Genomic DNA, 26,510 nt, shown 5'->3' with positions numbered 1-26,510 from the left:
CATAAAATCAGCAAGGATATAGTAGAAGTGAACAATACTATCAACCAAATTGACCTGGTTTACATTTATAGAACATTCCACCCAGTAATAGCAAAATACACATTCTTTTCAAGTGCACATGGAGTATTTACCAGGATAAATATTCTAGGCCACAAAACAAGTCTCAGTGAATTCAAAAGGATTCAAGTCATACAACATATGTATATTCTCTGAAAACATGGAATGAAATTACATATCAATAACAGAAAGTAGGCTAGTCCGATAGTAGTGGGTTATCAGAAAAACAAAAACAGAAAGTTCTCTGGAATATCCTCAATTACTTGAAAACTGAATAATCCACTTTTAGATAACACATGGGTCAAAAAATAAGTGAAAAGGGTAATTAGTTAATATTTTGAAATGAATGAAAATGAAAGCACAAATTTATGACATTCTGCTAAAGCAGTAGTTAGCAGGTAATTTTTAAGCACTTAAAGAGCTATATTATTAAATCAGCAGAAAGGTCTCAAAACAATGAAGAAGAGCAAGTAAAACTTGAAGTATAAGAAGAAAAAATAATGAAGACCAAAGTGGAAATCAGTGAAATAGAAAAAAACAACAATAGAGAAGATGAACAAAACCTGATTTTTGTACACTAAGGTTCATTGCAGCATTATTCACAATAGTCAAAAGTTAGGAACAAGCCAAATGTCCATCAATAGATGAATAGTAACCAGAAAAGTCAAATTCATCAAGGCAGAAAATAGATTAAAGATTGGTTTCCAGGAGCCATGGGAAGGAGTGAATAAGTTATTGCTTAATGGGTACAGAATTTCTTTTGGGGTGATGAAAAGTTTTAGAAATAGACAGTGGTGATGGTTCGACAATATTGTGAGTGTACTTAGTGCCATTGAATTTTACATGTAAAATGGTTAAAATAGCAAATTTTGTTATATATATTTACCACAGTTTTAAAAAATAATATAATATAATAAAACCCATTGAATTGTACAATTTATTTTTTTAATTTTAAATATATATATTTTTTATTTCAGAGAGGGAGATAGAAACATCAATGATGAGAGAGAATCATTGACTGGCTTTCTCCTGCACGCCCCACAGGAATCGAGCCTACAAACCCCAGCAAATGCTCTGACCAGGAAATGAACGGTGACTTCCTGGTTCATAAGTCGATATTCAACCACTGAGCCATGCCAGCTGGGCTGAATTGTACAATTTAAATGGCGGAGTTGTATGGTATGTGAATTAGATCTTAATAAAGCTGTTATTAAAAGTGCATACTGGCCTTGGCCAGCTGTGGCTGAATTGGTTAAGCGTCCTTCCATGCACAGAGGTTATAGGTTCAGTTCTGGTCAGGGCACATGCTCAGGGTTTGATCCCCAGTAGGGGGCGTGCAGGAGGCAGCTGATCCACGTTTCTCTTTCTGTCTCCCATCCTCTCTCTAAAAGATCAATAAAAATATATTCTTTTAAAAGTGCGTACTGTATGATTTCATTTATAGAAAACTCTAGAAAATGCAAACTATTATACGGTGACAGACAGCAACCCTAATTAGCTCACTTACCTCATTTTATTTTATCGCCTCCATTTTTCCTAACACTTTCTCAGTTCCCTGGTTGCTTCTTTATGTTAAATATTGAGCCTGAGGAAAAACAGGGGCTTGGGGAGGAAGGGGTGAACTCACTTTGCCAAGGGGAAGGCGAGGCCGAGGGACCCTCAAACCAAGAAACTGGTCCTGGGGTCAGGATCTAAGTAATCCTCGATTATCGGGAGGTGTCCTTTAGGATCCTGTGACTTGCAGGCAGCGAGGATGGCCCCAGGACTCCACTTCCCAGGAGGCCTCCGATGACCAGACGGGACTCGGTTGCTAGGCTATCCGGATGTGGCGCTGAGTCTGCTGCCGGGTCGGGCAAGAGGCGCCGGGAGGCTCTGCTGGCAGTGGCGGTTGAACCGCGCAGGACAAGGAGCACTTTTGCCGGGTAATCTGAGAACCCCCAGGCGGTGCCCACCTCCGCTTTTTTTTTTTTTCTCGAATTTCCCTGTCCCTGGGTCCTTAGTATATGAGCCATTCATTGGATGAAAGGGATCTGAGGGTGGCATGGGCTGTATGTGTAACAGAGGAGGGTGAGCCAGCTCTATTTGTGAATCCGATGTGGGGCACCCCTTAGTCCCAGGCTCAAGAGTCCAGATGAAGTCCCAGAACCCACCACCCTTGGAGAGAGGGGTGTGATGGATATGCCCAGCGGGCTTGTGGTGGCTACTGATGGGTTCCTGGGATTGTCTCTTGTTAAGTTGCCAGGCGCTGGTTAGTCCTCCTGGCTCCCGGTTGGGGAATGTTCACAGGGCTTCCTTAGGCCCCAACCGTCTGAAGTCTTCTTTGCCCTTAAACCAAAGAAATCAGTCTTCAATGTGAAAAAACTCCCCCGATTTATAAAATAACTAAGTTGCAGAAAGTAGTAAATAAAAATGGGGGTATTCTGCTGAATTATTTTGGTCTGAGTGATTTCAAGTGGATTAGACTGAGACTTGCTGAAAGGGTGAGCCTTGAAGAACAAGCTACAAACAGTAGTACTTTGAGCTGCATTCTTGTTTTCACTATTATTGGGTCTTCTAAATTGTGTGTCCAACATAGGAGAAAATTGACTGCTGTATAGACTGTACATGTGAAGAAGGATACTTTGTCAGATGAGACGGGAAGATTTAGAAGAAACTATAATTCCAAGGTTAGCAGTGAATTACTAACATGGAAGGTAGCCTTCTGGGGTGCTGGTGTCTGCCTCTCCTGGCCTCTCCCAATTTCCAATCCTAGAGGCATCCTAAAGATCTCTGAGCTATTCTGATGTCTACTTGACAGTGCTACTACAAGGTTAAAATAAGAGAAGATGGGTTCAAGTACTTTACACAATGATTAAAGCAGGCTCTCAAATTTTAGTTTCTCTTTGCTTCCCCATAGCAACCCCCTTCCCCCTCACACAGCCATGCATTACTGTGTACTGTTATTTGCCTTTTTATAAGTCCTGCCTTTATCCACAGGATGGTAAGCTTCTAGCATTCTTTCTCTTTATGTGTACCCTTTTTTGAGTCCCTCCTAGCAGTTCATTGCCCACAGCAGTATTTGGGAGTATGGATAGTGGTCGTGATGGGAGGGGACAGCATTGTGCTGGATCCTGGAACTGAAGTAAATAAGCTTTTCTCATATGGGTGATGAACAGAGTATTTGCCTTTCTGCCTTTCTCTTCTAACTACTAGTCTTCTCTCAGAGTTCCCAACCCTTTAAAGAAGTTTTATTTTATTATTAATTTATTTTTTAATCCTTACCCGAGGATATTTTTCCATTGATTTTTAGAGAGAGTGGAAGAGAGGAAAAGACAGATATATCAATGTGAGAGAAACAATTCACCAGGGCTGGGGCTGGGGAGGAGCCTGTAACTGAGGTATGTGCCCTTGACTGGAATCGAACCTGAGACCCTTCGAACTTGTCCTCTAGGAGTCCGACGCTCTTTCCACTGGGAAAAACCGGCTAAGGCAGAACTTGCATTCTTTTTTTTTTTTTAATTAAATCTTTATTGTTCAGATTATTACATTTGTTCCTCTTTTTCCCCCCCCCATAACTCCCCTCCTCCCAGTTCCCGCCCCACCCTCCGCCCTCACTCCCCACCCACTGTCCTCATCCATAGGTGCACGATTTTTGTCCAGTCTCTTCCCGCATCTCCCACACCCCTTTCCCCCCCAAGAATAGTCAGTCCATTCCCTTTCTATGTCCCTGATTCTATTATAATCACCAGTTCATTCTGTTCATCAGATTATTTATTCACTTGATTCTTAGATTCACTTGTTGATAGATGCATATTTGTTGTTCATAATTTGTATCTTTACCTTTTTCTTCCTCTTCCTCTTCTTAAAGGATACCTTTCAGCATTTCATATAATCCTGGTTTGGTGGTGATGAACTCCTTTAGCTTTTCCTTATCTGTGAAGCTCTTTATCTGACCTTCAATTCTGAATGATAGCTTTGCTGGATAAAGTAATCTTGGTTGTAGGTTCTTGGTATTCATCACTTTGAATATTTCTTGCCACTCCCTTCTGGCCTGTAAAGTTTCTGTTGAGAAATCAGCTGACAGTCGCATGGGTACTCCCTTGTAGGTAACTAACTTTCTTTCTCTTGCTGCTTTTAAGATTCTCTCTTTGTCTTTTGCTCTTGGCATTTTAATTATGATGTGTCTTGGTGTGGTCTTCTTTGGATTCCTCTTGTTTGGGGTTCTCTTTGCTTCTTGGAATTGTAAGTCTATTTCTTTCACCAGGTAGGGAAAGTTTTCTGTCATTATTTCTTCAAATAGGTTTTCAATATCTTGCTCTCTCTCATCTTCTGGCACCCCTATAATTCTGATGTTGGTACGCTTGAAGCTGTCCCAGAGGCTCCTTACACTATCCTCGCATTTTTGGATTCTTTTTTCATTTTGCTTTTCCGGTTGGGTGTTTTTTGCTTCCTCGCATTTCAAATCATTGACTTGATTCTTGCGCTCCTCTGGTCTGCTGTCGGGAGTCTGTATAATGTTCGTTATTTCAGTCTGTGTATACTTAATTTCTAGTTGGTTCCCCAATATAACATCGAGGGTCTCATTAGTTTTCTTGTAGATCTCATTAAGTTTATCGGCGGCTTCTAAACAGTTCTTGAGAGACCTTAAAAGTGTGGTTCTGAACTCTATATCTTCCATTGACAATTTTGTCCTGTTTCTTTGTCTCCGCATTTTGTTATGCTTCCTTGGTGCACCCCCTAGTGGTCTTTGTGCGCAGTCTTATAGTTAAACCTTGATTGTTGTAGCTAATACCAGGGAGGGTTTGACCTCCAGGCCAAGTGGCTATGAGAATCAGCTGTGTCTGCAGTGAGAGAACTTCTGTCCTCTAGGGAGGTGCTAATCTGGCGTTTGCCTGAGGCTATCTGGCAAATGCCTCTGTGCAGGGCTTGGGCAGGGCGGGTCGCACAGGATCAACAGGGTGGGCCGGAGAGAGCAGTTATTGCTGCTCTCAGTCCTGTCCCCAGGGGCTCTGCCTCTCTGAGTCCCAGCGACCACTGCAAACCTCGGAGAGAAAGCTGCACTCGCTCTAACCGAAGCCAGACAGTCCCGCTTCTCCCGTTTGAGTCTGGGTCCCTAAAGACTCGCCTGTATCTGGAGCTCAGAGTCTGCGACTCCCTCCCGATTGAAAACGCCAACCGCGCCCTCCGCCGCCAGCCCGCTCCGCGCACTCCGCACCTCAGAATTTGACTTCAGCACTGCGCCTCCTCTGAGTGTCCGTATGCGTTTCTCTTTCCTCCTAGTTGTAGGACTTCCACTCAGCCAGCGTTCCTGTGGTTCTGGGTGATGTCCGTTCCATTTTTTAGTTTCACTTTTGAAGTAGTTGTTCAAGGCAGCAAACTCCGGCGTTAACCTATGCCGCCATCTTCAGAACTTGCATTCTTAACCACTTCTCTATATGTCTGATTCTGACTGGCTCACCTTTCATTACAGTAATAAGTGTTGCTGTTTTTCAGGAACAGAGGTTTCTTTGCTGAGTCTATAGCCACAGACCCAAAGTGAGAGCCTTGTTTCTTTTGTTTCAACTTTGGGAATCTTCTTTCTATACTTTTTAAGAAATTAGTTACCATTTATTGAGCACCTACTATATTTTAGCATGTTTGATACAATATATTCAGATCTTATGACAACAATGTAGCATAAATACCTATGTATATTAATGGTATTTTTTTAAAAATATATTTTATTGATTTTTTACAGAGAGGAAGGGAGAGAGATAGAGAGTTAGAAACATCAATGAGAGAGAAACATCGATCAGCTGCCTCCTGCACATCTCCTACTGGGGATGTGCCCGCAACCCAGGTACATGCCCTTGACCGGAATCGAACCTGGGACCTTTCAATCCGCAAGCCGACGCTCTATCCACTGAGCCAAACCGGTTCCGGCATATTAATGGTTTTTAATCTTTTTGGATTCACAGCTCTTTTCAAGAGTCTGATAACAGCTTTGGATCTTCTTTCCAGAAAATTTCACTTAGGTACATACATATACGATTGCACACAACTTCAGAGGAGGCTTTTAGGACCTACTGAAGCCTGTCCTCTAGGAGTCCATGGTAAGAACTTGCCCTATACCACCTTTCCCAGCTGATTTTTCTATGGTGTGATGGGGACGGGCAGTGGGGGGAGGGAGGTCTCACTTCCTCTCTTTCTCCTCAGAGACAAATATTTAGGAACCTTAGGCTCCCTTAATTAACCAAGCATCGGGGAATATTCTTCATTTCTCTCTTATACATAGGACTCCAAAGGGAAGAATGCAGACGACCAAATGTGTGGTTATGGGAGATGGGGCTGTAGGTAAGACCTGCCTCCTCATCAGTTACACAACAAATGCCTTTCCTGAAGAGTATATCCCTACTGTCTTTGACAATTATAGTGCCCAGACACCTGTGGATGGCCAAATCATCAGCCTGTACCTTTGGGACACAGCTGGTCAAGAAGAATATGACCAACTGAGAATGCTCTCCTATCTCCAGACCAATATCTTTGTCTTTTGTTTTTCCATTGGCAACCCATCCTCTTATGCCAATGTGAGGCATAAATGACACATAGAGGTCTCCCTTCATTGCCCCAATGTAGCTGTTCTGCTAGTAGGCACCAAGAGGGACTTGTGGAGTGACCTTGAGATAGTGAAGAAGCTGAAGAAACAGAGCCTAGGGCCCATAATTCCTCAGCAAGGCATGTCCCTGGCTAAGTAGGTGAAGTATCTGGAATATTCTGCCCTGATGCAGGATGGGGTACATGAGGTATTTTCAGAAGCTGTCTGGGCTGTACTTTACCCGGCCACAAAGAACACCAAGAAGTGTGTCCTCTTACAGTTTTTGGAGTGGTACTTAGGGACTGCATCCAAGGAGAATAAGGGGGATTCTTTTGACATCATTTAACAATGCCAGCAGATCCACTTATCTCTTTTCCTGGAAACCCTAGGCTCCAGGTTACTCAGTTTTTGAAGGAATGAGTCCGTACTTGTGTGCTCTGCAGTTTGGTCTCAACCGTTTGGAGGAAGTTTAATTATGTGTGTGTCCCATCAACGTGGTAAGAAGAAACACCACCAACCACTGTTCTTTCCTGTGCTGGCCAGGCCACAACTAAGGAGAAATCAAGTATTGATAGAAGATAAAATATGATGTCAACTCTCTAGTCTTCCTGCTTTTCTTCTGGTTTTCGTTTTCACTCACCAGGTACTCAAATGTTGTTTTGTTTTTCCTCCATCATTACCACACCAGCTGGGCTAAGTGGCTTTTTAAAATATATATATTTTTATTGATTTCAGAGATGAAGGGAGAGAGAGTGATAGAAACATCATTTATGAGAAACATTCTTGGCTGCCTCCTACACACCCCCTACTGGGGATCAAGCCTGCAACCCGGGCATATGCCCTGACTGGGAATGGAACCATGACCTCCTGGTTCATAGGTTGACACTCAACCACTGAGTTACACTCACTGGCCGGCTAAGTAGCTTTAAATTTAATAGTGCCTCCTGCTCTTCTTGCCTGGCAAGTTCCCAAATGTAAGCCTAGGTTTGGTTTGGGCAAACTTCTGTCCTTTAATAAATGGAGGTGTGAGCCACAAGACTGACAGAGTGGTTTTGTATTGGACTGATTTGATGATCCTAAGCATACACTGACATCTTAATTTTTATACCTAAAAGGAATTTGTATGAAGACTAACATACTAGTATCACTTTTACATTATTCATAATGGATGGTAATACACTTTTCTGACTTTACTGGGTCTATTGTTTTCTAAAAATCAAAGCATTTCCTCACCACCATCCCCATTTTGAGTGGTTCTGAAATGCTTTTCAACTTGCAAAGGATAGTATAATTGCTGTATTGAAAACTGTACCTGTATGTAACTGTATTTATTTTTCTACATCAGACAGTGTATGGAACAGTCTGCCCTGCTAACATTGATTCTCTAGTTCCTGCCCTCCACCCCCATTAATCTCCAGAATTTAGCTTCATTTTCTGGTTTTCACTGATGACAGAGCAGTTAGTTCACTGTAGGAGATTTTTCTCATTGATTACACTATACTTAGCAAACAATTATCAAGCTCCTACTGTGTTACAGGTACTGTACCAGGGGCTGGGGTCATAAAAATAAGACATCTTGTTTAATGTCCTTTGCCTCTCCCAGTTATCTCAGGAATAGATTCTTCCTCTGTTTACTATAAAAATTAACTAATACTGGCTGGTAATTGTACATAGTGCTGGTGTACTGTTAAATGCACTAGTAAGGAAGAGTAAAAACTTGTTTTGTTTTGGAAATAGCTTTATTGAGATAATTTACATATCATAAAATTCACCCATTTCAAGAGTACAATTTAATGATTTTTAGTAAATTTACTGAGTCTTGCAACTATCACTAAAGTCCAGTTTTAGAACATTTCCATCACCCCAAAGAGACCCCTCATGCAGTTAATCCCTGTTCTTACCCATCAGCTCTAGGCAACCATTTATCTACTTTGTCTTTTCTGAAGATTTCATATAAATGGAATAAAATAATATGTGGCCATTTGGAACTTGCTTCTTTCATTTGGCATAATGATTTCAAGGTTCATCCATTTTGTAGCACATATGGATACTTCATTTACTTTTATTGCTGAATAATATTACATTATATGATTTCCCTATTTTATCTACTCATGGTTGAGGGACATAGGATTGTTTCTACTTTTTGGCTATATGTGTACACCTGAAACTAGTATGTTATGTCAATAACACCTCAATAAAAATAATAAATACAAGAAGGATAAACCAGAAATCAAGGTATATGGTTACTTATAGGGAGTAAATGGAAATGTGTTACAGAGCATAGGCATGGGAGCAAAACTTCTCTGGGAATAGCTTTTTATAAAGTTTTGACTTTGAACCACATAAAGGTTTACATACTTTAAAAACAAAATTATATAAAAGGGGTAATAAAATATCCTAAAGTTGAATACAAATAGCAACAACTCCACAGGGGGAAAAATGATTCAAGTAATTTTTAGTATATTTTCAGCAGGATGTATTCAAAGGATAGAAAACTGAAAAGAACCTACTAAAGTTTATTGGAGTGGTATGGCTTTGTAATTTTGAAATAGGTAAATATATTGGTGTTGGGAACCAGAATTTTCATTGTAAGAAAAGATATGAATATGAAATAGGGAAAAGTGAGGGAGAACCTTGTGGTATTAGATTTGGAGATATTAGTATAAGCTCATTATTTTTTTAGCTCTGTCTCTAGAGAGGGCATACAAACAATGATACCCCAGTTTCTAAACACCATTTCCCACTAAAAGGAACTAGGGCTCCTTGGAGAAATGGTTTATTGCAGGTCCTGGGCAGAGAATGTACAAAGTAAGCTTTGAACATCTTGTGCCAAAAAAAGAGAAGTACTCAAAAACTAGTGGGTTGTGTTGAAAGGGCACAGAGCCAGAGTGAAGTGGTTCCCATTGGACACATTTGGGAGAGTTTGAGCATCAAAAAGGAAAATGATGGTGCTAGATTATAACACACTGAAGATGTGAGAAAGGTTATAAAAGGGGTTAGTTTTTCTTTACTGATAAAGTCCAGTTAATAAATATAGGAGGAAATTAAGAATTAAAAAAGTCACCCTCTTGCACTCTCCCAATATAATTGATTCAGGCAAAGATCATCAATAGATGCTAAAACCCACTGGATGCAAGGACTATGGGAAACAATATTTGCACAACCTCAAAGTATCATCCCATAGATTACTTACTGATTACAAAAGAAAAAATGTGCCTTTTTGATGGAAAGACCTTGGTGGTAACCATTATTTTTTTTTTTATGTGATCAAATTTAGCATCACCCATATTGGTGTCTTCGGGTAGCTGGCAAAATATTTAACCTGAATCAGACGAATTCAGAATATGGAATATTCTCAAGACAACTTGCTTGGATTCTTAAAAAAATGTAGTGTCATGCAACACAAAAAGGCTGGATTAAGAGACTAAAGGGAGACAACCAAGTGCATCGTGGATCGAAATGTAAAATGTTCCACTTAGAGGGCAATTGGGGAAATTTAAATATGGACTGCATGTTAAATTATATTGGATTAATGGTGAATTTTTTTTTGTTTCGTTAATCCTCGCCCAAGGATATTTTTTCATTGATTTAAAAAAATTTTTTTAAAATGTATTTTATTGATTTTTTACAGAGAGGAAGGGAGAGGAATAGAGAGTTAGAAACATCAATGAGAGAGAAACATCGACCAGCTGCCTCCTGCATACTCCCCACTGGGGATGTGCCCGCAACCAAGGCACATGCCCTTGTCCGGAATCAAACCTGGGACCCTTCGGTCCGCAGGCCGACACTCTATCTATCCACTGAGCCAAACCGGTTAGGGCTCATTGATTTTTTTATAGAGTGGGAGGGGAAGAGACAGAAACATCTATGGATTGGTTGCCTCCCTCGGCAACGAGCGAGGGAGGGGCGCTGGGGATGAGCCTGCAATCGAGGTACTACCCCTGACCAGAATCGAACATTGGACCCTTTGGTCTGTGTGCCCGTGCTCTATCCACTGAGCCAAACCAACTAGGCAATGGTAATTTTTAAAGATGTGATAATGCTGATGTGGTTATGTAAAAAAAAGTCTTTTACTTAGACGTGAAGATTCACGGTATCTGTAGCCCACTTTCAAATGGTTCAGAAAAAAACCTGGCAAAATATTAACAACTGTGAATCTAGGTGAAGGTTCGGCTGCTCATTTTACTCATGCTTTACTTTCACATTTTTCTAAATAAAATGGAGGGAAAAAACCATTTGTGCGGGGAAATGTCAAAAACAACCAACTTACAAAGGTACCTCTGGCACAGTGCAATTTACAGCTGATTTCTCTTTGGGACTGAACGATGAATTGGCGGACAGCACACAAACACCACCAGTTCTCATCCTTACTTCCGTGTACTGTCTAACGTGTGACCTAACGTAGTCACGTGATCCAGGCCACTCCTTCCGATTGGTGGAAGATCCGGTGCAATGAGAATGCTCCTGCGCAGGTAAATATAAGGGGCAGGATCGAACATTTTCTTTGGCCAATCGCTTTCTAGATATCCAGCCTCCTGATCGTGTATGGTCGAATCAAAATCCGTTAGTAAAGTAGTAACACCAATTCTACTTTCTTGTAGGAAAACCGGTCCTTCCGGGTCATTCCCCCCCCCCCCCCCATTTCGTTTCCGGCAGGGGCGGATAAGGTCAGGGAGTACCGTGAGTCACTTCTGGGCGACTAATAGTCGTATATCCGGTACATGGGTCCAAGCAGGGATTTGCAGGTTCCCGCAGCCGCTGCGGGTGCCACGGCCGCCATCATGTCAGACACGGACAGCGATGAAGATTCTACAGGGGGCTGCCCATTTTCTTTAACTGGATTCCTTTTTGGCAACATCAATGGAGCCGGGCAGCTGGAGGGGGAAAGCGTCTTGGACGATGTGAGGGGATTGGCGTGGGCTTAGGTCTGGGAGTGGTGCGACTAAGGAGAGGAAGTGGAGAAGAGTAGAGGGTGCTTAGGACCCGAGAACAGAGGGCAATGTTAGCGTTGGAGGAGAGGGAACGACAAGCAGATAGCAGCCTAGTAGAGCGTGCAGTAACGTAGAGTGAGGGGCTCAGTTCTGGGCGAGGGTGGCGAGCAGAGAGAATGGTAGGCAAGCCCCCGTAAGTTCAGGGGTGCTGATGTGGGTGGCTTTGGAAATAACTTTCCTGACCAGGCAGCAGGAAAAATAGCAGCTTAGCTTCTAGTGAAGTTGCTTTCAAACCGTTTCTATGAGAACCTTCTTGGGGATTCTTGAAATTGCCTGCTTTCTGACATGGCTGCACTGAAATGGCTCTAGAGCTAGAGCTAGAGGGCTGAACAGAACCGGCAAGAGATCATGTGGTTCAGGACCCACTTCTTAGGACATGAGTGTTCAAACTATCTGGGGCAGACCTTTTGTGGTCCCCGTGCACATCTTGGGTCGTTTCCCCAGTGTTCCCTGACATCCATGAAATTGTTTCACGTGCCCAGCTGAAACTCAGTTACTTGTATTTAGATTCATTTTATCTTGGAGGAAATAGTGACCAATATTCCTCCTCCCCTTCAACACACACACGTTAGCAAAAAAAGTTCTTGCCTTGTTTTCTTTAATCCAACATGACCTCAGTTTCCTTAGCTTTTATTCATAGAACTACTGTTCCATTAATTTAGTTTTGGTGGTGGTTCTTTAAATTATCTTTGCTTATGTTACTTTAAAACATGGTGATGAAATTGGGCATATGTTAATAAAGGTCTGATCAGCGTGGAGTTTAGTGGAAGGAAGATGTACCTTACAGTCTTGAATGTGATGGATGCTCCTTTTAGCATGCAGCATAGTCATTTTTCTTGTGTATTTGTAGCTATGCAGATCAGGGAAATAAGCCTTGTGGTGTGGGACGCTTGAGTTTAGTTGTTGTCTTCCTTCTGGTGCTGACTTTTTCAGGAGTGTAAGAAGCACTTGGCAGGCTTGGGGGCTTTGGGTCTGGGCAGCCTGATCACTGAACTCACGGCAAATGAAGAATTGACTGGGAATGACGGTGCTCTGGTAAATGATGAAGGTGAAGTAGGTCACGGGGAGCAAGGCGGGGGAGGAGGCTGGCTACTTTCTATACATGTACTTTTCCATGGGAATTACCTAAGGGAGTGAGAGTTGCTCTTTGTTGAGCTCTGTCCTCCTGCTTTTACTTACAGGATGGATCAGGAGCACAGAAGATGCTGTGGACTATTCAGACATCAGTGAGGTAGCAGAAGATGAAAGTCGAAGATACCAGCAAACAATGGGGAGCTTGCAGCCCCTTTGCCACTCAGGTGATTCTTTGGTGTCATCATCAGAGCATTCCAGTGCATTTTCTTGCTGTGTAGTCCAATTTGCTTCTATATGTGGTTTCTGTCATTGTTCTTGCCCTCTGTGCTTTCATTCTGCTTCTCTCTCTTTTTGAGCTCAGCTCTGGGGCAGAGTATGTCGCCATCCTCAGGCTTTTATTTCTCATACTGGTTAATCCCAAATTCTTGATGAATGTTAAGTAAGGATGATACTTCCCTGTTATCATCTGGTATTTCAGTTGCTAAAGCATTCATGGTACTGTTTTAGATGCTATCTAAACTCAGTCTTTGTCCTTAAGGAAGGATTAAGGCTACAATGTCATATAAATGACCACATGTATTTATTGGCTCAACTTCTGTTAATCACTAACTACCTATACGCTTACATAATGCACTTAATGCTTACCACATATGTAATGTGCTGCATTATAGAATCATGTCAGAGTTGGAAGGGGTCTTAGTGATGAATTATTCTTAACCTCATCATAGATTAGTAAAACTTGAATATTAGAGAACTTTAATAAAATGTGGAACTTTATTAAAAGTTCTACAGTTAGCTAGTGGCAGACCTGGACTAATTCAGCAACTCAGTTTATTAGACTTTGATTGAGCACCTGTCATGTGCTATAAACTGTGATGGACAGTATGGTACAAAGATAATAAAATCCATATTCTGATCTTGAGCTCAGTTCTGTGGTCTAGAATCTAGGTCATAGTTCATGCTTTCCTCAGCCCCACACTACCTCTTCCTCGAAATTTTTATATGAAGTTGCTCGTTGTCCACCTCTTTGAATTAGATTTCAGGCTGCTGAGAAATGTAGATAAAACCTTGGTAAGTACTTGAATTTAGTTTCTTCAGGGCCAGTTAATGGATTTGAATGCTGCTTGTATAAAGAGAATTAACTGCACCACAGACAGAATGAATAACCCAGAAAAATAAAAAATACAGGCCTTACCCCTTCAGGGATATTGTTATCATTTGGGGAAGGTGGGATAAATGAATGCAAAGCAAAATTATTCATCATAAGAAGACATAAGTCAGCTACAAGCTCATGTTTTTGTATAGAGTGTTATATTTAGTTTTGAGGAGCTGCCAAAATAGCTATGTCATATAGCATAACTGTTATTTTTTAAAAATATATTTTTATTGATTTCAGAGAGGGAGAGAGAGAAACATCAATGATGAGAATCATTGATTGGCTGCCTCCTGTATGCCCCACACTGGGGATCCAGCCCACAACCCAGACATATGCCCTGATTGGGAATTGAACTCGTGACCTCCTGGTTCACAGGTTGACGCTCAACCACTGAGCCACACTGGCTGGGCCATAACTATTGTTTTTGAGCATCCTGACTTACGCTAAGGGAAAGGTGGTAGCAGCTCTGATTTTCAGAGGATGTACTTTTCAGGTAGATTTATTGTCTTGGCTAGGGATGGTAAGGAAGAGGGTAGGTGGGGGTTTCCTAGTTGGATTTTATGAGCTGACCTGGAAAGGATTATGCTGCATTAGGTAGAGTCTGAGTACTCTGACATGTTCTTTTCTAAGTTCCTTTGTCCTCTGAGGATGCCTTTATCTATGCTTGTAGTTTCCTCTTTCCCTGGCATTGGCCTCTTCACACAGCTTGATTTCCAAGGGTGTTTCTTTGGAATAATTGGAAGTGGGTGGAGGTCATTAGAAAAGGCTTCACAGGTGAATTTTAAGTAAAATTTTTGAAAGATGTTTAATGGAGCGGAAGCAGCAGGGCATATTGGTTTGGAAACATGGCTTGTCTAAAGGTTTGAAAATAGAAATCGTGTGTGGGGGAATTTGACCAGCATATTTTCTTGAAAGGAATGGAAAACACTGCCAAATAGCAAGAACCAAGGATAGATTTGATGGCACCTTTTTGTATGTATTACTTGGGAATTGATGCCCTAAAGCAGTGGTTCTCAACCTTGGCTGCACATTAGAATCACCTGGGAATCTTTTTAAAATCCTGATTTCTGGGCCTCATCCTTCGGAAATTCTGTATATTTGTTTACTAATGTTGTGGCCCCACCCCATAACAAAGAAACAGGATTTCCGGAGGATGGGGCCCAGAAATCAGGATTTTAAAAAGATTCCCAGGTGATTCTAATGTGCAGCCAAGGTTGAGAACCACTGCTCTAAGTAAGAGGTAGGGTGGTATAATGAAAAGAAAATGGACTTTGGAGTCAGCATATCATAGGTTCAAATCCCAACTCCATATTTAGTTTGCCCCTGGGAAAGTTGCTTATTCTCTGAAGTTTGGACTTCTCATTTGTTTTTGTTTTTGTTTTCATCTAGCCAGGGCTGTATTTATTTATGTGGTTAAATTATAGTTGACATACAATATTATATTAGTTTCAGATGTATAACATAGTGTTTCAAAATTTATTTACTTAATGAAGTGTTCACCATCATAAGCCTATTAATCATTTGTCATCATGGACTTCTCATTTGTAATAATCCCTCAGTTTTTCTGTCTGCAGTGAAGGTGATAATACCTACCCCATTAATAGGGCTTTTGGTGGGGAAATTTAAGTTCATTATCAGTGTGAAAGACTCTACATAATACAGTGTAATGATAGATCTCTGTTAATGTTAGTCGCCTTCCTAAGTGAAAATGAAAAGTGATAGTTAATACTTTGGGGATTTGTTTAGAAAAAGGGTAAAGGGGCAGAGCTGCTTGGAGATTACTTGGAGATTGTTCTTGCAGGCTAGATTTATCAAGGACTAGAGTGACAGTATCAGAAAATGATAGGCAGGTTCAAGCTTGAGAGTTGCTGAAAAAGGATCAGTGGGCTTGGTGTGTGAGGAAATGTGTTTGAAAGAGTACAGGCTCTGTTGTTAAACCAGGCTTGAATTCTGACTTTGTCACTTAAAACCATATGATCCTAAGTTGCTTAACTTCTGTATCTCAGAATAATTCTACATTGTTGCATTATTGGGAGGATTATAGATAAAATGGCTACAAATACCTAGCACATTATGGGAGCTCAATAAATGGACATTGCTATAATGACTATTAATGATTGATTAGAAAAGGTGTGTTGGTAAGGGGTTGGTGTAGGAGACTAAAATTATAAGCTCAGGAAATGAGGATGGAGGTGGTATTGATAGTAACCAAAGGGATTTTAAAAGAGGTGAAGGATATTTCAGTGTGATATGAGATGCAGTTTGAATATCTGAGTGGGAAGGCTCTTTAGGCAGCAGAACATGTGTTGCAATTGTATAGGGGGTATGTCAGGGCAAGACGTAGATTTGGGTTAAATCTGGAAAAGGTGATTGTTGAGAAAAGGGAATGGAAAGTGTGTAGAGGAATAAAAGTAGAGTGTTCAGGACCAAGTGTTGAGTGATGCCATTGAGAATAATAAACTGCAGAAGGTAGACAGAAAAAAAAAATGTGTCAAAGACTTGGGAGGAGAGAAGAAAGTCCCGTCTTTAAGGAAACTGACAGAATGTTAAATTCAATTGTAAGATTGATTAGGGTGAAAATAAATAAAATAGGATTTGATCAGGAGCAGGAGCAAAGGTTTCAAGCAATTCTTGCGAGCTCCCTCACCAATAAGAGTTATACTAGGTGTACTGGTTAATAATGGCGGATTTTATAATCAAAGAAAACACGATAATTTCAAGAGAAACATCAAAAGTGCTTTATTCAAAGTAATGTCCATCGCTAGCTACACATTTCCCCCATCTTTCAGGTAATTTGTGTATAGTCCCAATGGAACTTTTCTTGTTTTGAGGCAAACCATTCAGAGACCCAATTTTCCACTTCTTCGTATGTTTTGAAGTGCTGCTCAGAAAGTGCGTGTGCCATCGATCAGAACAAGTGGTAATCTGAAGGAGCAAGGTCTGGTGAATACGGTGGGTAGGTTAATACTTCCCAGGCAAGATCTTTTAACGTGTCTTTAACTGGTTTTGAAGTGTGTGATGGTGCGTCATCATGAAGCAAAATTACTTTGCTGTGTCTTCTGGCCTGTTCTGGTTGTTTCACGATCAAAGCGTGGTTCAAATTGATTATTTGTTGTCGGTAGTGATCAGTATTAACGGGTTCACCTGGTTTGAGAAGTTCATAATACACCACACCTTCCTGATCTCACCAAACACAGAGCATTGTCTTCTTTCTGAAGCGATTTGGCCTTGCAGTCGATGTTGATGGTTGACCTGGATTAACCCATGATTTTGTGCATTTGGGATTCTCAAAATAAATCCGCTTTTCATTGCCAGTCACAATTCTATGCAAAAAAGACTTTCTTTTGTGCCATTGAAGCAACATTTTACTGATGACTTTCCAGTTTTCTATTCGTCTTTCGTTCAGTTGTTGGGGCACCCATTTTCCTTCCTTTAAAATATTTCCCATTCCTTGTAAATGGATTGGAAATTGTTCGCTGAGCAACGTTTAATCTTTCTGCAAGTTGTTTTTGAGTTTGACACATATCTTCATCCAATAATGCTTGTAATTGTTGGTCTTCGAACATTTTCGGTTGAACTGGACGTTCTTTGTCTTTCACATCGAAATCACTTTTAAAGCGTTTAAACCAGCACTCACGAGTATCTTGAGATGGAACATGTTCACCATAAACTTCACGAAGTATACGATAACTTTTTTTTCAAAATAAAGTAATGAATTAAAACTTCCTGCAAATGCTCTTTTTTGGCATGAAATTCGACATTTTTAAGTGTAAAAGTATCTATGATGTTAACACCTTCAGCAAATTTGACATATGAAGTTTTGAAGCTTGCTGTCAGTACAACAAAATAGCATACATTTCAAATTGCATATATATCAACATATGTGTAACTCCATCTATTGAAAAAAATCCGCATTAACTGGTACACCTAGTATGTAGTGTTACAGCATTTGGTGATATCACATCATCTCTTTCTGAAGGCAGAAGCTGCATCTTCTGTGTGTTTTTAAGGAATTTGCATAGTGCTTTATGTGGTACTTTAAAATCTTGAGTGACAAGGGAGTTCAGGGTTATTTTCTGACATTCTGGATATTGAGATCACCTTGTTTTTAGTAGAATATGATGATGATGACTATGATGCTGATTGTGAAGACATTGATTGCAAGTTGATGCCTCCTCCACCTCCACCCCCAGGACCATTAAAGAAGGATAAGGACCAGGATGCTATTACTGGTGGTAAGCAGAGACAGTCTACTTTTGTCTAAGTAGCAAGTTCCATTCCTAAGTCCAGGCTTTGGCACACATAGGGGGCTGTTAAAATTAAGCTGCTGGGAAAGGCTATAACTTCCAGAACTGTTCATACAAATTTTAAATTTCCATATTAAAGGGAAGTTTTACTTTTAAAATGTTTGACGGCAGTATTTAGCATGCATTTAAGAAAATGTTTGGGTCAGTGGTTCTCAAATCTGCCTGCCTATCAGAATCACCGCAAGTCTTTTTAAAAATACAGATTTCTGACTCTCCCCTGGAAAGTGTGATTTAGAAGATCTGGGGTAGACCCCATTAATTTCAAGGCATTCCCAGAGTAATTTCTGAAGCAACTGATCTGCATACTGGTATTTGGAAACTACTTGTTGTTTAAATGATTCTCTTGAAAAGAAATAGTTAAATAGGTAAGGCACCCTAAAATGTATATGGATAATAGAGAGCTAGCTATCAGGTTCAGAGATTTCAAAGGCAGGGTCTTCAGGGATCCTCTCACCTATTTTTATATCTGCAACAGTAGATTGGGAAGAGCAGTGTGTTTGATCTTCCTGTATTTTGAGGTTTATGTAACCTAAATTTCTGCTATTAGAGCTTTAAGTCATTTCCTTTTTAGTCTGTAGGCTGAATACCATTGGTTAACTTTGTGTCATATGTTATTTTATGCTAAATAATTTCATTATCTTGTGGACTTAAAGTTTTTTTTCTAGCTATGGTTCCCTGAACTGGACATGGTAAGGCTTGATTGGTATAAAAGTGTTATATAAGTTTGCTATTGGTAATATTCCTTTAACCTGACATACTTACAGAAAGTAGTAAATGTAGTAATAGTGTTTGTTTTCTCTCATCACAACCCTAGGGTACCAGGTACAAGGTGAGTTGGGGATGGTGGGAGATACTGAGTTGGAATGAATTTTCTGGGTTGCATACTGTTAGTAATTTGGGTGCTTGGAACTATATCCCCTGCCACTGAGCCATGCATAGTACCTGGAGTTGGTGTTGGCTGAATTTGAGGAAATATGCTCACAGTTACATGCCAAGGGGGTTTTTCTTCCTTGTTGCAGTGTCTGAAGATGGAGAAGGCATCATCTTGCCCTCCATCATTGCTCCTTCCTCTTTGGCCTCAGAAAAAGTGGACTTCAGTAGTTCCTCTGACTCAGAATCTGAGATGGGACCTCAGGAAGCAACACAGGCAGAATCTGAGGATGGAAAGCTGACCCTACCATTGGCTGGGATTATGCAGCATGATGCTACCAAGCTGTTGCCGAGTGTCACAGAACTTTTCCCAGAATTTCGGCCTGGGAAGGTACTTTCTATGGAGAATATCTACATTGAAAACCACTGACCTCTTCTCAATACTGAATTCTGTTGTTAAAATGCTGAATATAGAATGGATAAGATCTAAAGGTTTCCCTATTCAATGACATTGTATCAGGTCTTTTAAAAAAGTTGTGTACATTGTAGTACAGGTGATTTATATAGTTCTCACTATAAATTGTCTTTGTTGTCTTGAACTAGTTCAAATTATTAAGGGACACTTCTTTACTTTTTTGGATAGAGTTATAAATCTGAATTCAGCACTCCTTAATCCCTCTCTGACGGTTGAATAGACCCCTCAAGGGAATTTTCAGACCCAGATGCTGCTGTTTTCTATCTGACATGAATCTCTGACATAGTAAAATGTTCTGTGTTCTAGGTGTTACGCTTCCTGCGTCTTTTTGGACCAGGAAAAAATGTCCCATCTGTTTGGCGGAGTGCTCGGAGAAAGAGGAAGAAGAAGCACCGTGAGCTGATACAGGAAGAGCAGATTCAGGAGGTGGAGTGCTCAGTAGAATCAGAAGTCAACCAGAAGTCTTTATGGATCTACGACTATGCTCCACCACCACCTCCAGAGCAGTGTCTTTCTGATGATGAAGTAGGCAAAATAGAGACCTGGGATTAAGACTTATAAGGGGACAAAAGAGTTCTCCCTAGCTCATGTCTAAATTGGATATAACATCTTAGCAGGCTGAGTCCTATGCTGATTATCAGAAAGTAATGATGGGTTCAATCCCAGTGGCTGTTCCTTCTCTATTGTAATGGAAAAGTATTGGGGGCAGGCAAATGGTAATATACACATTGGTGAATAAGAAAGTTTAAATGATAGGCAGTGTGCCGTGATATACCTTCATTGTTTGTATTCTAATTCTAACTCCAGTTCTGTTCAAGAAGTATCCTTATGACTCCTCTTAGGACATCTGTGGTTAGGAAAGCCTCTTCCCTTTCTACTTCATCTGTTGCAGATCACAATGATGGCTCCTGTGGAGTCCAAGTTTTCCCAGTCTACTGGAGATATAGATAAAGTGACAGATACCAAACCAAGAGTAGCTGAGTGGCGTTATGGGCCTGCCCGACTGTGGTATGATATGCTGGGTGTCCCTGAAGATGGCAGTGGGTTTGACTATGGCTTCAAACTGAGAAAGATGGAACATGAACCTGTGATAAAAGGTAGAATGATAGAGGTAAGCAATACTGGTATGTAAGAAAAGAATCAGTGTGCCGAAGGTCCTATCAGTTTTACTTTTCAATTGGGAAGATATTGGGTAGGGTTTCTTTGGTGGGAAATTTATGTGTCTAAGCCTTTTGCTTGGTATGGTATATCACCCTGGCAACTAGGACCCATTGTAAGAATTCTGTTTGTGAAATGAGTGCTATACTAGACTAAGAGTAGGAGGCAGATACTCCTTCATTATCAGGTTTTTCTTTCAAGTCAAGGTCCATATTTGATGTATGTGATGTGGGATTTGGAGTGGGAACTTTGACACATGACCATTCAGGAATTTGTTGTTCCTTCCCTGCTTCTACAGGACTTTAGGAAATTTGAGGAAAGCAGTGGCACTGATCTTCTGGCTGATGAAAACTTCCTGATGGTGACACAACTGCATTGGGAGGATGATATCATCTGGGATGGGGAGGATGTCAAACACAAAGGGACAAAACCTCAGCGTGCAAGCCTGGCAGGCTGGCTTCCTTCCAGCATGACTAGAAATGCCATGGCTTACAATGTTCAGCAAGGTATGCTTCCTTGCCAGCTGTGTCCAGCACACTGCCCTGCATCTCAGTAATCCTGAGTGGGCTTAGCTGTGAGCTTTGCTGCTGCTGAGGTATAGTGAAATGTTTTGGATCTGAACTCTGATTCTGGTAATAGTTTTTTATACTAATTAATAAGCTAGGATGGGAATCATCATTAGAAAAATATGAAAACCACTTTCAAGTTAAAGATCTTTCTGAGCTATAATGATTCTTTATCTTTATATCTATTTTTGTTTCCAAAGCCCCTTTGTCTTTATCATTCTAGAATTTGCTTTTTCTCTTCTTAAGTATGCACAAAAATCATATGCCATGTAGAAAACTTTGAAAATGCAATGCAGTATCAAAAATCACTGGTAATCCGCCCTAACTGGTTTGGCTCAGTGGACAGAGCATCGGCCTGTGAACTGAAGGGTCCCAGGTTCGATTCTGGTCGAGGGCACATGCCCAGGTTGCAGGCTCCATCCCCAGTACGGGGTGTGCAGGAGGCAGCCGGTCAATGATTCTCATCATTGATGTTTCTATCTCTCTTTCCCTTTCCCTTCCTCTCTGAAATCAATAAAAATATATTTAAAAAAAATCACTGGTAGCCCTGACTGGTTTGGCTCAGTGGATGGAGCATCAGCCTGCGGACTGAGGGGTCCCAGGTTCGATTCTGGTCAAGGGCATGCGCCTTGGTTGCGGGCACATCCCCAGTAGGGAGTGTGCAGGAGGCATCTGGTCGATGTTTCTAACTCTCTCCCTCTCCCTTCCTCTCTGTAAAAAATCAATAAAATATATTTTAAAAAAATCACTGGTAATCCTATCCAGAGATGATCACCTTTTAACTTTTTGGTGTATTTTGTTTTCGATTTTCTTTCTGTGTGTGTATGTAGGTAAGCTAATCTCTGTAGGTACAGTTTTTTATGTTGTGCTTTTCTCTTAACATAAATATTCTATGTCATTCAAAGTTCTTCACAGAAATGTTTAATGACATGGGAAGCTAATTTTATTTTTTTATTAATTATTTTTAAAAAATATATTTTATTGATTTTTTACAGAGAGGAGGGGAGAGGGATAGTTAGAAACATCATGAGAGAGAAACATGGATCAGCTGCGTCTTGCACGCCCCCTACTGGAAAAAATATGAAGTAACATTTAATATCCTGTTTGTAAATGAAAAAAAAAACACAACTATATAAATGTGGAAAGCTGACTAAAAGAATATATACTATGGGGTTTATAGTGGTGATTTGTGGTTTGTAATATCACAAACTTCAGTTTTCTTCCTTATAACTTTCTATTTTCCAGATTTTTCTTAGTTAACCTGGATAACTTTTATAATTTAGAGGAAAATAAAAAAATGTCTCATTTTTAAATCTAAGAAATAGTTTTTTCCTTCTTTCCATTCTATCTAAATGCTTTATTGGTTGTATAGTATTCTTATATAGATGTTTTGATAACTTACCAAAGATTATTATATTTCTAATTTATTATCACCATTAGCATATTTTACCATATTATTTATTACCATAATTTAACCAGTCCTTTATTTGGTCATTCATATTTTGACTATTACAAAAATACTGCACTGAACACTTTTTGTCTGCAACATTTTATTAAAATGAGAAATACACTCTATTATGTTTCTTTTCAGTACCATGAGTAACTTTTCAGTCACATGATTAACTTTACTAACATATGCTCCTTTTCCTTTTGCTAGAATCATGATTGAAAGGAGCATAAATGTTTTGTCTGCTATTGAGTGTTCTGTTTTGACTAGGTTTTGCAGCCACCCTGGATGATGATAAACCTTGGTACTCCATTTTTCCCATTGACAATGAGGAGCTGGTGTATGGACGTTGGGAGGACAACATTATTTGGGATGCTCAGGCCATGCCCTGGCTGTTGGAGCCTCCTGTTTTGACACTTGATCCCAATGATGAGAATCTTATTTTGGGTATGATATTTGCAGGGACCAGTGTTCCTCTTTCATAATTGACAGCTTGCAGCTAATGTCAAAGAGCAGGAATAAACCAAAAGTTTTGGGAAGGTCAAATCTAGAAGCTTCTAGGTAGCAGCTTGAGAGATCAAAGTTGTAGTCAGTTTCTGATATTTGTGTATTGTTTAGGGAAAACACATAAGGTAGAAATGTTGGAAAGTAGTACTTTTGATATGTCAGGAGTATAGTTTGGTTAGAGCAGTGGTTCTCAACCTTCCTAATGCGGCGACCCTTTAATACAGTTCCTCATGTGGTGACCCCCAATTTCATTGTTACAAACTGAACATAATTAAAGCATAGTGATTAGTCACAAAAACAATATGTAATTATGTATGTGTTTTCCGATGGTCTTAGACGACCCCTGTGAAAGGGTCGTTCGACCCCCAAAGGAGTCTTGACCCACAGGTTGAGAACCGCTGGGTTAGAGTGAATCATGCAGTAGAAATGGTCTGGGGTGGGGTAAGAGATCTGGTTCGGAATGCAAGGTCATCAGTAGGAAGGTGAATCTTCAGAGATAGCAACTCCAGAGTGATTTTGTTTCATCCTCAGAAATTCCTGATGAGAAGGAAGAGGCCACATCTAACTCCCCCTCCAAGGAGAATAAAAAGGAATCATCTCTAAAGAAGAGTCGAATTCTCTTAGGGAAAACAGGAGTCATCAAGGAGGAACCACAGCAGGTTAGTGAAGAGAAAAGGGTGCTAGTGTTTCGAAGAACAAAGAAAGGTAATGGAGAAAGGGAGTCTGACTAAGGTTTATTTGATGACCTGTCATTAGAACATGTCTCAGCCAGAAGTGAAAGATCCGTGGAATCTCTCCAATGATGAATATTACTATCCCAAGCAACAGGGTCTTCGAGGCACTTTTGGAGGAAATATTATCCAGGTAAAAGCATTTTTTTCTGTGGAGGATGGGAATCACTGCTTTGTTCTGATGGGGCATATGAGTCAATTTTGCTGAGGTTGGAATTAGTATTTAATTTGAATCCTTGTATTTTCTGTCTTAGCACTCAATTCCTGCTGTGGAATTACGGCAGCCCTTCTTTCCCACCCATATGGGTCCCATCAAACTCCGGCAATTCCATCGCCCAGCTCTGAAGAAGTACTCCTTTGGGGCATTGTCTCAGCCAGGTCCCCACTCAGTCCAGCCCTTGCTAAAGCACATAAAAAAGAAGGCTAAGGTATGATTGAATCCTATTTAGAAAAAATAGTTATAAAAGTTAACATTAAAGTATTAATTGGGGAAATGGACTGGATATTAGATGATATTAGGGGATTATTGTTTATTTTCTCAGATGTGATAGAATGTTTTTGGTATTTAGGAGAATATCCTTATTCTTAGGAGATGCATGTGAAAATAGTTAAGTGTGAAGTGTCAATGATGACTGCAGCTTTCAAAAGTGGTTCAGCAAAATCTGTAGAGAGATAGTTACAGGTAAAACATGGCAAAAATATAAACATTTGTATCTAGGATGTGGGATAATAAATGCTCATGTGTTTGAATTTTTTTTCAATTAAATTGAAGAAAAGGCAAGGTAAATTGTTTTTGGTGTCATTGTCTTGGAATGAGCTATGTCAATGTGTGTTATTCTATGAGGAGCTGGACTGTATTTCTTTGTTCTGGGCAGATGAGAGAACAAGAGAGGCAAGCTTCAGGTGGTGGAGAGATGTTTTTTATGCGCACATCTCAGGACCTCACAGGCAAAGATGGAGATCTTATTCTAGCAGAATACAGTGAGGAAAATGGACCATTAATGATGCAGGTTGGCATGGCAACCAAGATAAAAAACTATTATAAGCGGGTGAGTCTCTGCTCAGAATATCTTTATTAATAATCTGTGAACATTGCCCTGGCCGGTTTGGCTCAGTGGATAGAGCATCAGCCTGCGGACTGAAGGGTCCCAGGTTTGATTCCAGTCAAGGGCATATACCTTGGTGCGGACATATCCCCAGTAGGGGATGTGCAGGAGGCAGCTGATCGATGTTTCTCTCTCATTGATGTTTCTAACTCTCTATCCCTCTCCCTTCCTCTTTGTAAAAAATCAATAAAATATATATTTTTTAAAAAAAATCTGTGAACATATATTTTGTCTTTTCTATACTATAAACTTCTTGAGAGAAAAGAATGGTATCTTTTTGTAGTTCGTAATGTTAGTAAAATGCCATGCTCATGAATTATTTTTGCAGGTTTATTGATAATATTCTGTGGTAGTGACTGAGTCTGCTGTGTTCCTTATAGAAACCTGGAAAAGATCCCGGGGCCCCAGATTGTAAATATGGAGAAACTGTTTACTGCCATACCTCTCCTTTTCTGGGCTCTCTCCATCCTGGCCAGTTGCTGCAGGTGAGGAATTCTTTCCTGTTATAATTCTTTCCTAAGGAAATTGACAAATAAGTAGCTAGTAATCTCAAATAACTACTCTTACACCAAATATGGGGAAGTTCATTATAATCCAAATAATGTTTTGATCTTTTTAGTAAAACTGGCTCCTAATCATGCCATTCATAAAATAAATTTAAAATAGTTTTTTGAAAAGACACACTGGATAAGAAGTCCAGAAGCATCTGGGTGGCATAGGCAAATCAACCTTGGATTGATAATTTACTGTAGTTAATTTTGTATGTGCAAAATTGGTATGTTTTAATTGTATTAGTTGTCATTTTGAGTATTGAACCACACCTGAACCTTAGCCACATAGTAAAGTGTTGTTTTTTTACCCCCTTTGTTCTGATAGATGTAGACAGGCCCTCTGGTAACCTACCTTTTACATATTTTATTAAGGGGAAGTGTCATGTGAGGAAATCTCTAGCACTTTCCTTTTTTTCTCCACTCCTTTTTTCTTAGCAATCTTAATATTTTCCCTACTCTTGTACTGAGTTCATTATTATTATTGTTTATTTTTCTAAAGCCTCTTCAAAGCCTTTTTTTCTTTATCCTTTACATCTATAGTCCATTTTCCACCATATTTTGAGTATCCTATATAATAAAAGGGTAATATGCAAATTGGCCCTAACGGCAGAATGACTAGTCGCTATGACACGCACTGACACCAGGGGGCAGACGCTCAACTCAGGAGCTGCCCCCTGGTAGTCAGTGTGCTTCCACAGAGGGAGTGCCGCTCAGCCAGAAGCCGGCTCATGGCTGGCCGGCACAGGGGCGGTAGAGGGAGCCTCTCCCGCCTCTGCGGCAGTGCTAAGGATGTCCGACTAATGGTTCCTGGGCTGCCAGAGGGATGTCTAACTGCCAGCTTAGGCCTGATTCCCCCTGGAGCAGGCCTAAGCCATCAGTTGGGCATCCCCCAAGGGGTCCTGGACTGCAAGAGGGCGCAGGTCGGGCTGAGGGAATGCCTCCCCCTCCCCGCCCCCCCGAG

General features: G+C 40.4%; 1 protein-coding gene and 1 pseudogene across 8 annotated transcripts in view; both read left to right on the top strand.

Moving 5' to 3' along the window:
• Nucleotides 1-1,871: 1,871 nt before the first annotated feature.
• Nucleotides 1,872-7,205, top strand: LOC118654604 (annotated as a pseudogene).
• Nucleotides 7,206-11,324: 4,119 nt separating this feature from the next.
• The window catches only part of TAF1 (TATA-box binding protein associated factor 1), a 163,445-nt gene continuing 148,259 nt past the window's right edge, over nucleotides 11,325-26,510 (top strand). For 2 of the 8 annotated variants that reach the window (XM_036304324.1, XM_036304325.1), the window contains exons 1-14: nucleotides 11,325-11,511; nucleotides 12,535-12,649; nucleotides 12,783-12,899; nucleotides 17,944-18,066; nucleotides 19,158-19,399; nucleotides 19,790-20,008; nucleotides 20,376-20,594; nucleotides 20,940-21,147; nucleotides 22,925-23,101; nucleotides 23,693-23,820; nucleotides 23,918-24,025; nucleotides 24,147-24,320; nucleotides 24,768-24,941; nucleotides 25,379-25,483. In XM_036304324.1, the coding sequence (XP_036160217.1) occupies nucleotides 11,332-11,511; nucleotides 12,535-12,649; nucleotides 12,783-12,899; nucleotides 17,944-18,066; nucleotides 19,158-19,399; nucleotides 19,790-20,008; nucleotides 20,376-20,594; nucleotides 20,940-21,147; nucleotides 22,925-23,101; nucleotides 23,693-23,820; nucleotides 23,918-24,025; nucleotides 24,147-24,320; nucleotides 24,768-24,941; nucleotides 25,379-25,483 (2,289 nt within the window). In that variant the 5' untranslated portion in view covers nucleotides 11,325-11,331. The remainder of the gene's footprint in view (nucleotides 11,512-12,534; nucleotides 12,650-12,782; nucleotides 12,900-17,943; nucleotides 18,067-19,157; nucleotides 19,400-19,789; nucleotides 20,009-20,375; nucleotides 20,595-20,939; nucleotides 21,148-22,924; nucleotides 23,102-23,692; nucleotides 23,821-23,917; nucleotides 24,026-24,146; nucleotides 24,321-24,767; nucleotides 24,942-25,378; nucleotides 25,484-26,510) is intronic. The other 6 variants (XR_004966850.1, XM_036304323.1, XM_036304326.1 and 3 more) reach the window with 5 other exon arrangements.

The sequence above is a fragment of the Myotis myotis genome, unplaced genomic scaffold (assembly GCF_014108235.1).
Source record: "Myotis myotis isolate mMyoMyo1 unplaced genomic scaffold, mMyoMyo1.p scaffold_m19_p_4, whole genome shotgun sequence".
In the NCBI taxonomy this organism is placed as follows: Eukaryota; Metazoa; Chordata; class Mammalia; order Chiroptera; family Vespertilionidae; genus Myotis; species Myotis myotis.
The sequence above is the reverse complement of the archived record's forward strand: the minus strand, read 5'-3'. Positions and strand labels throughout refer to the sequence as shown.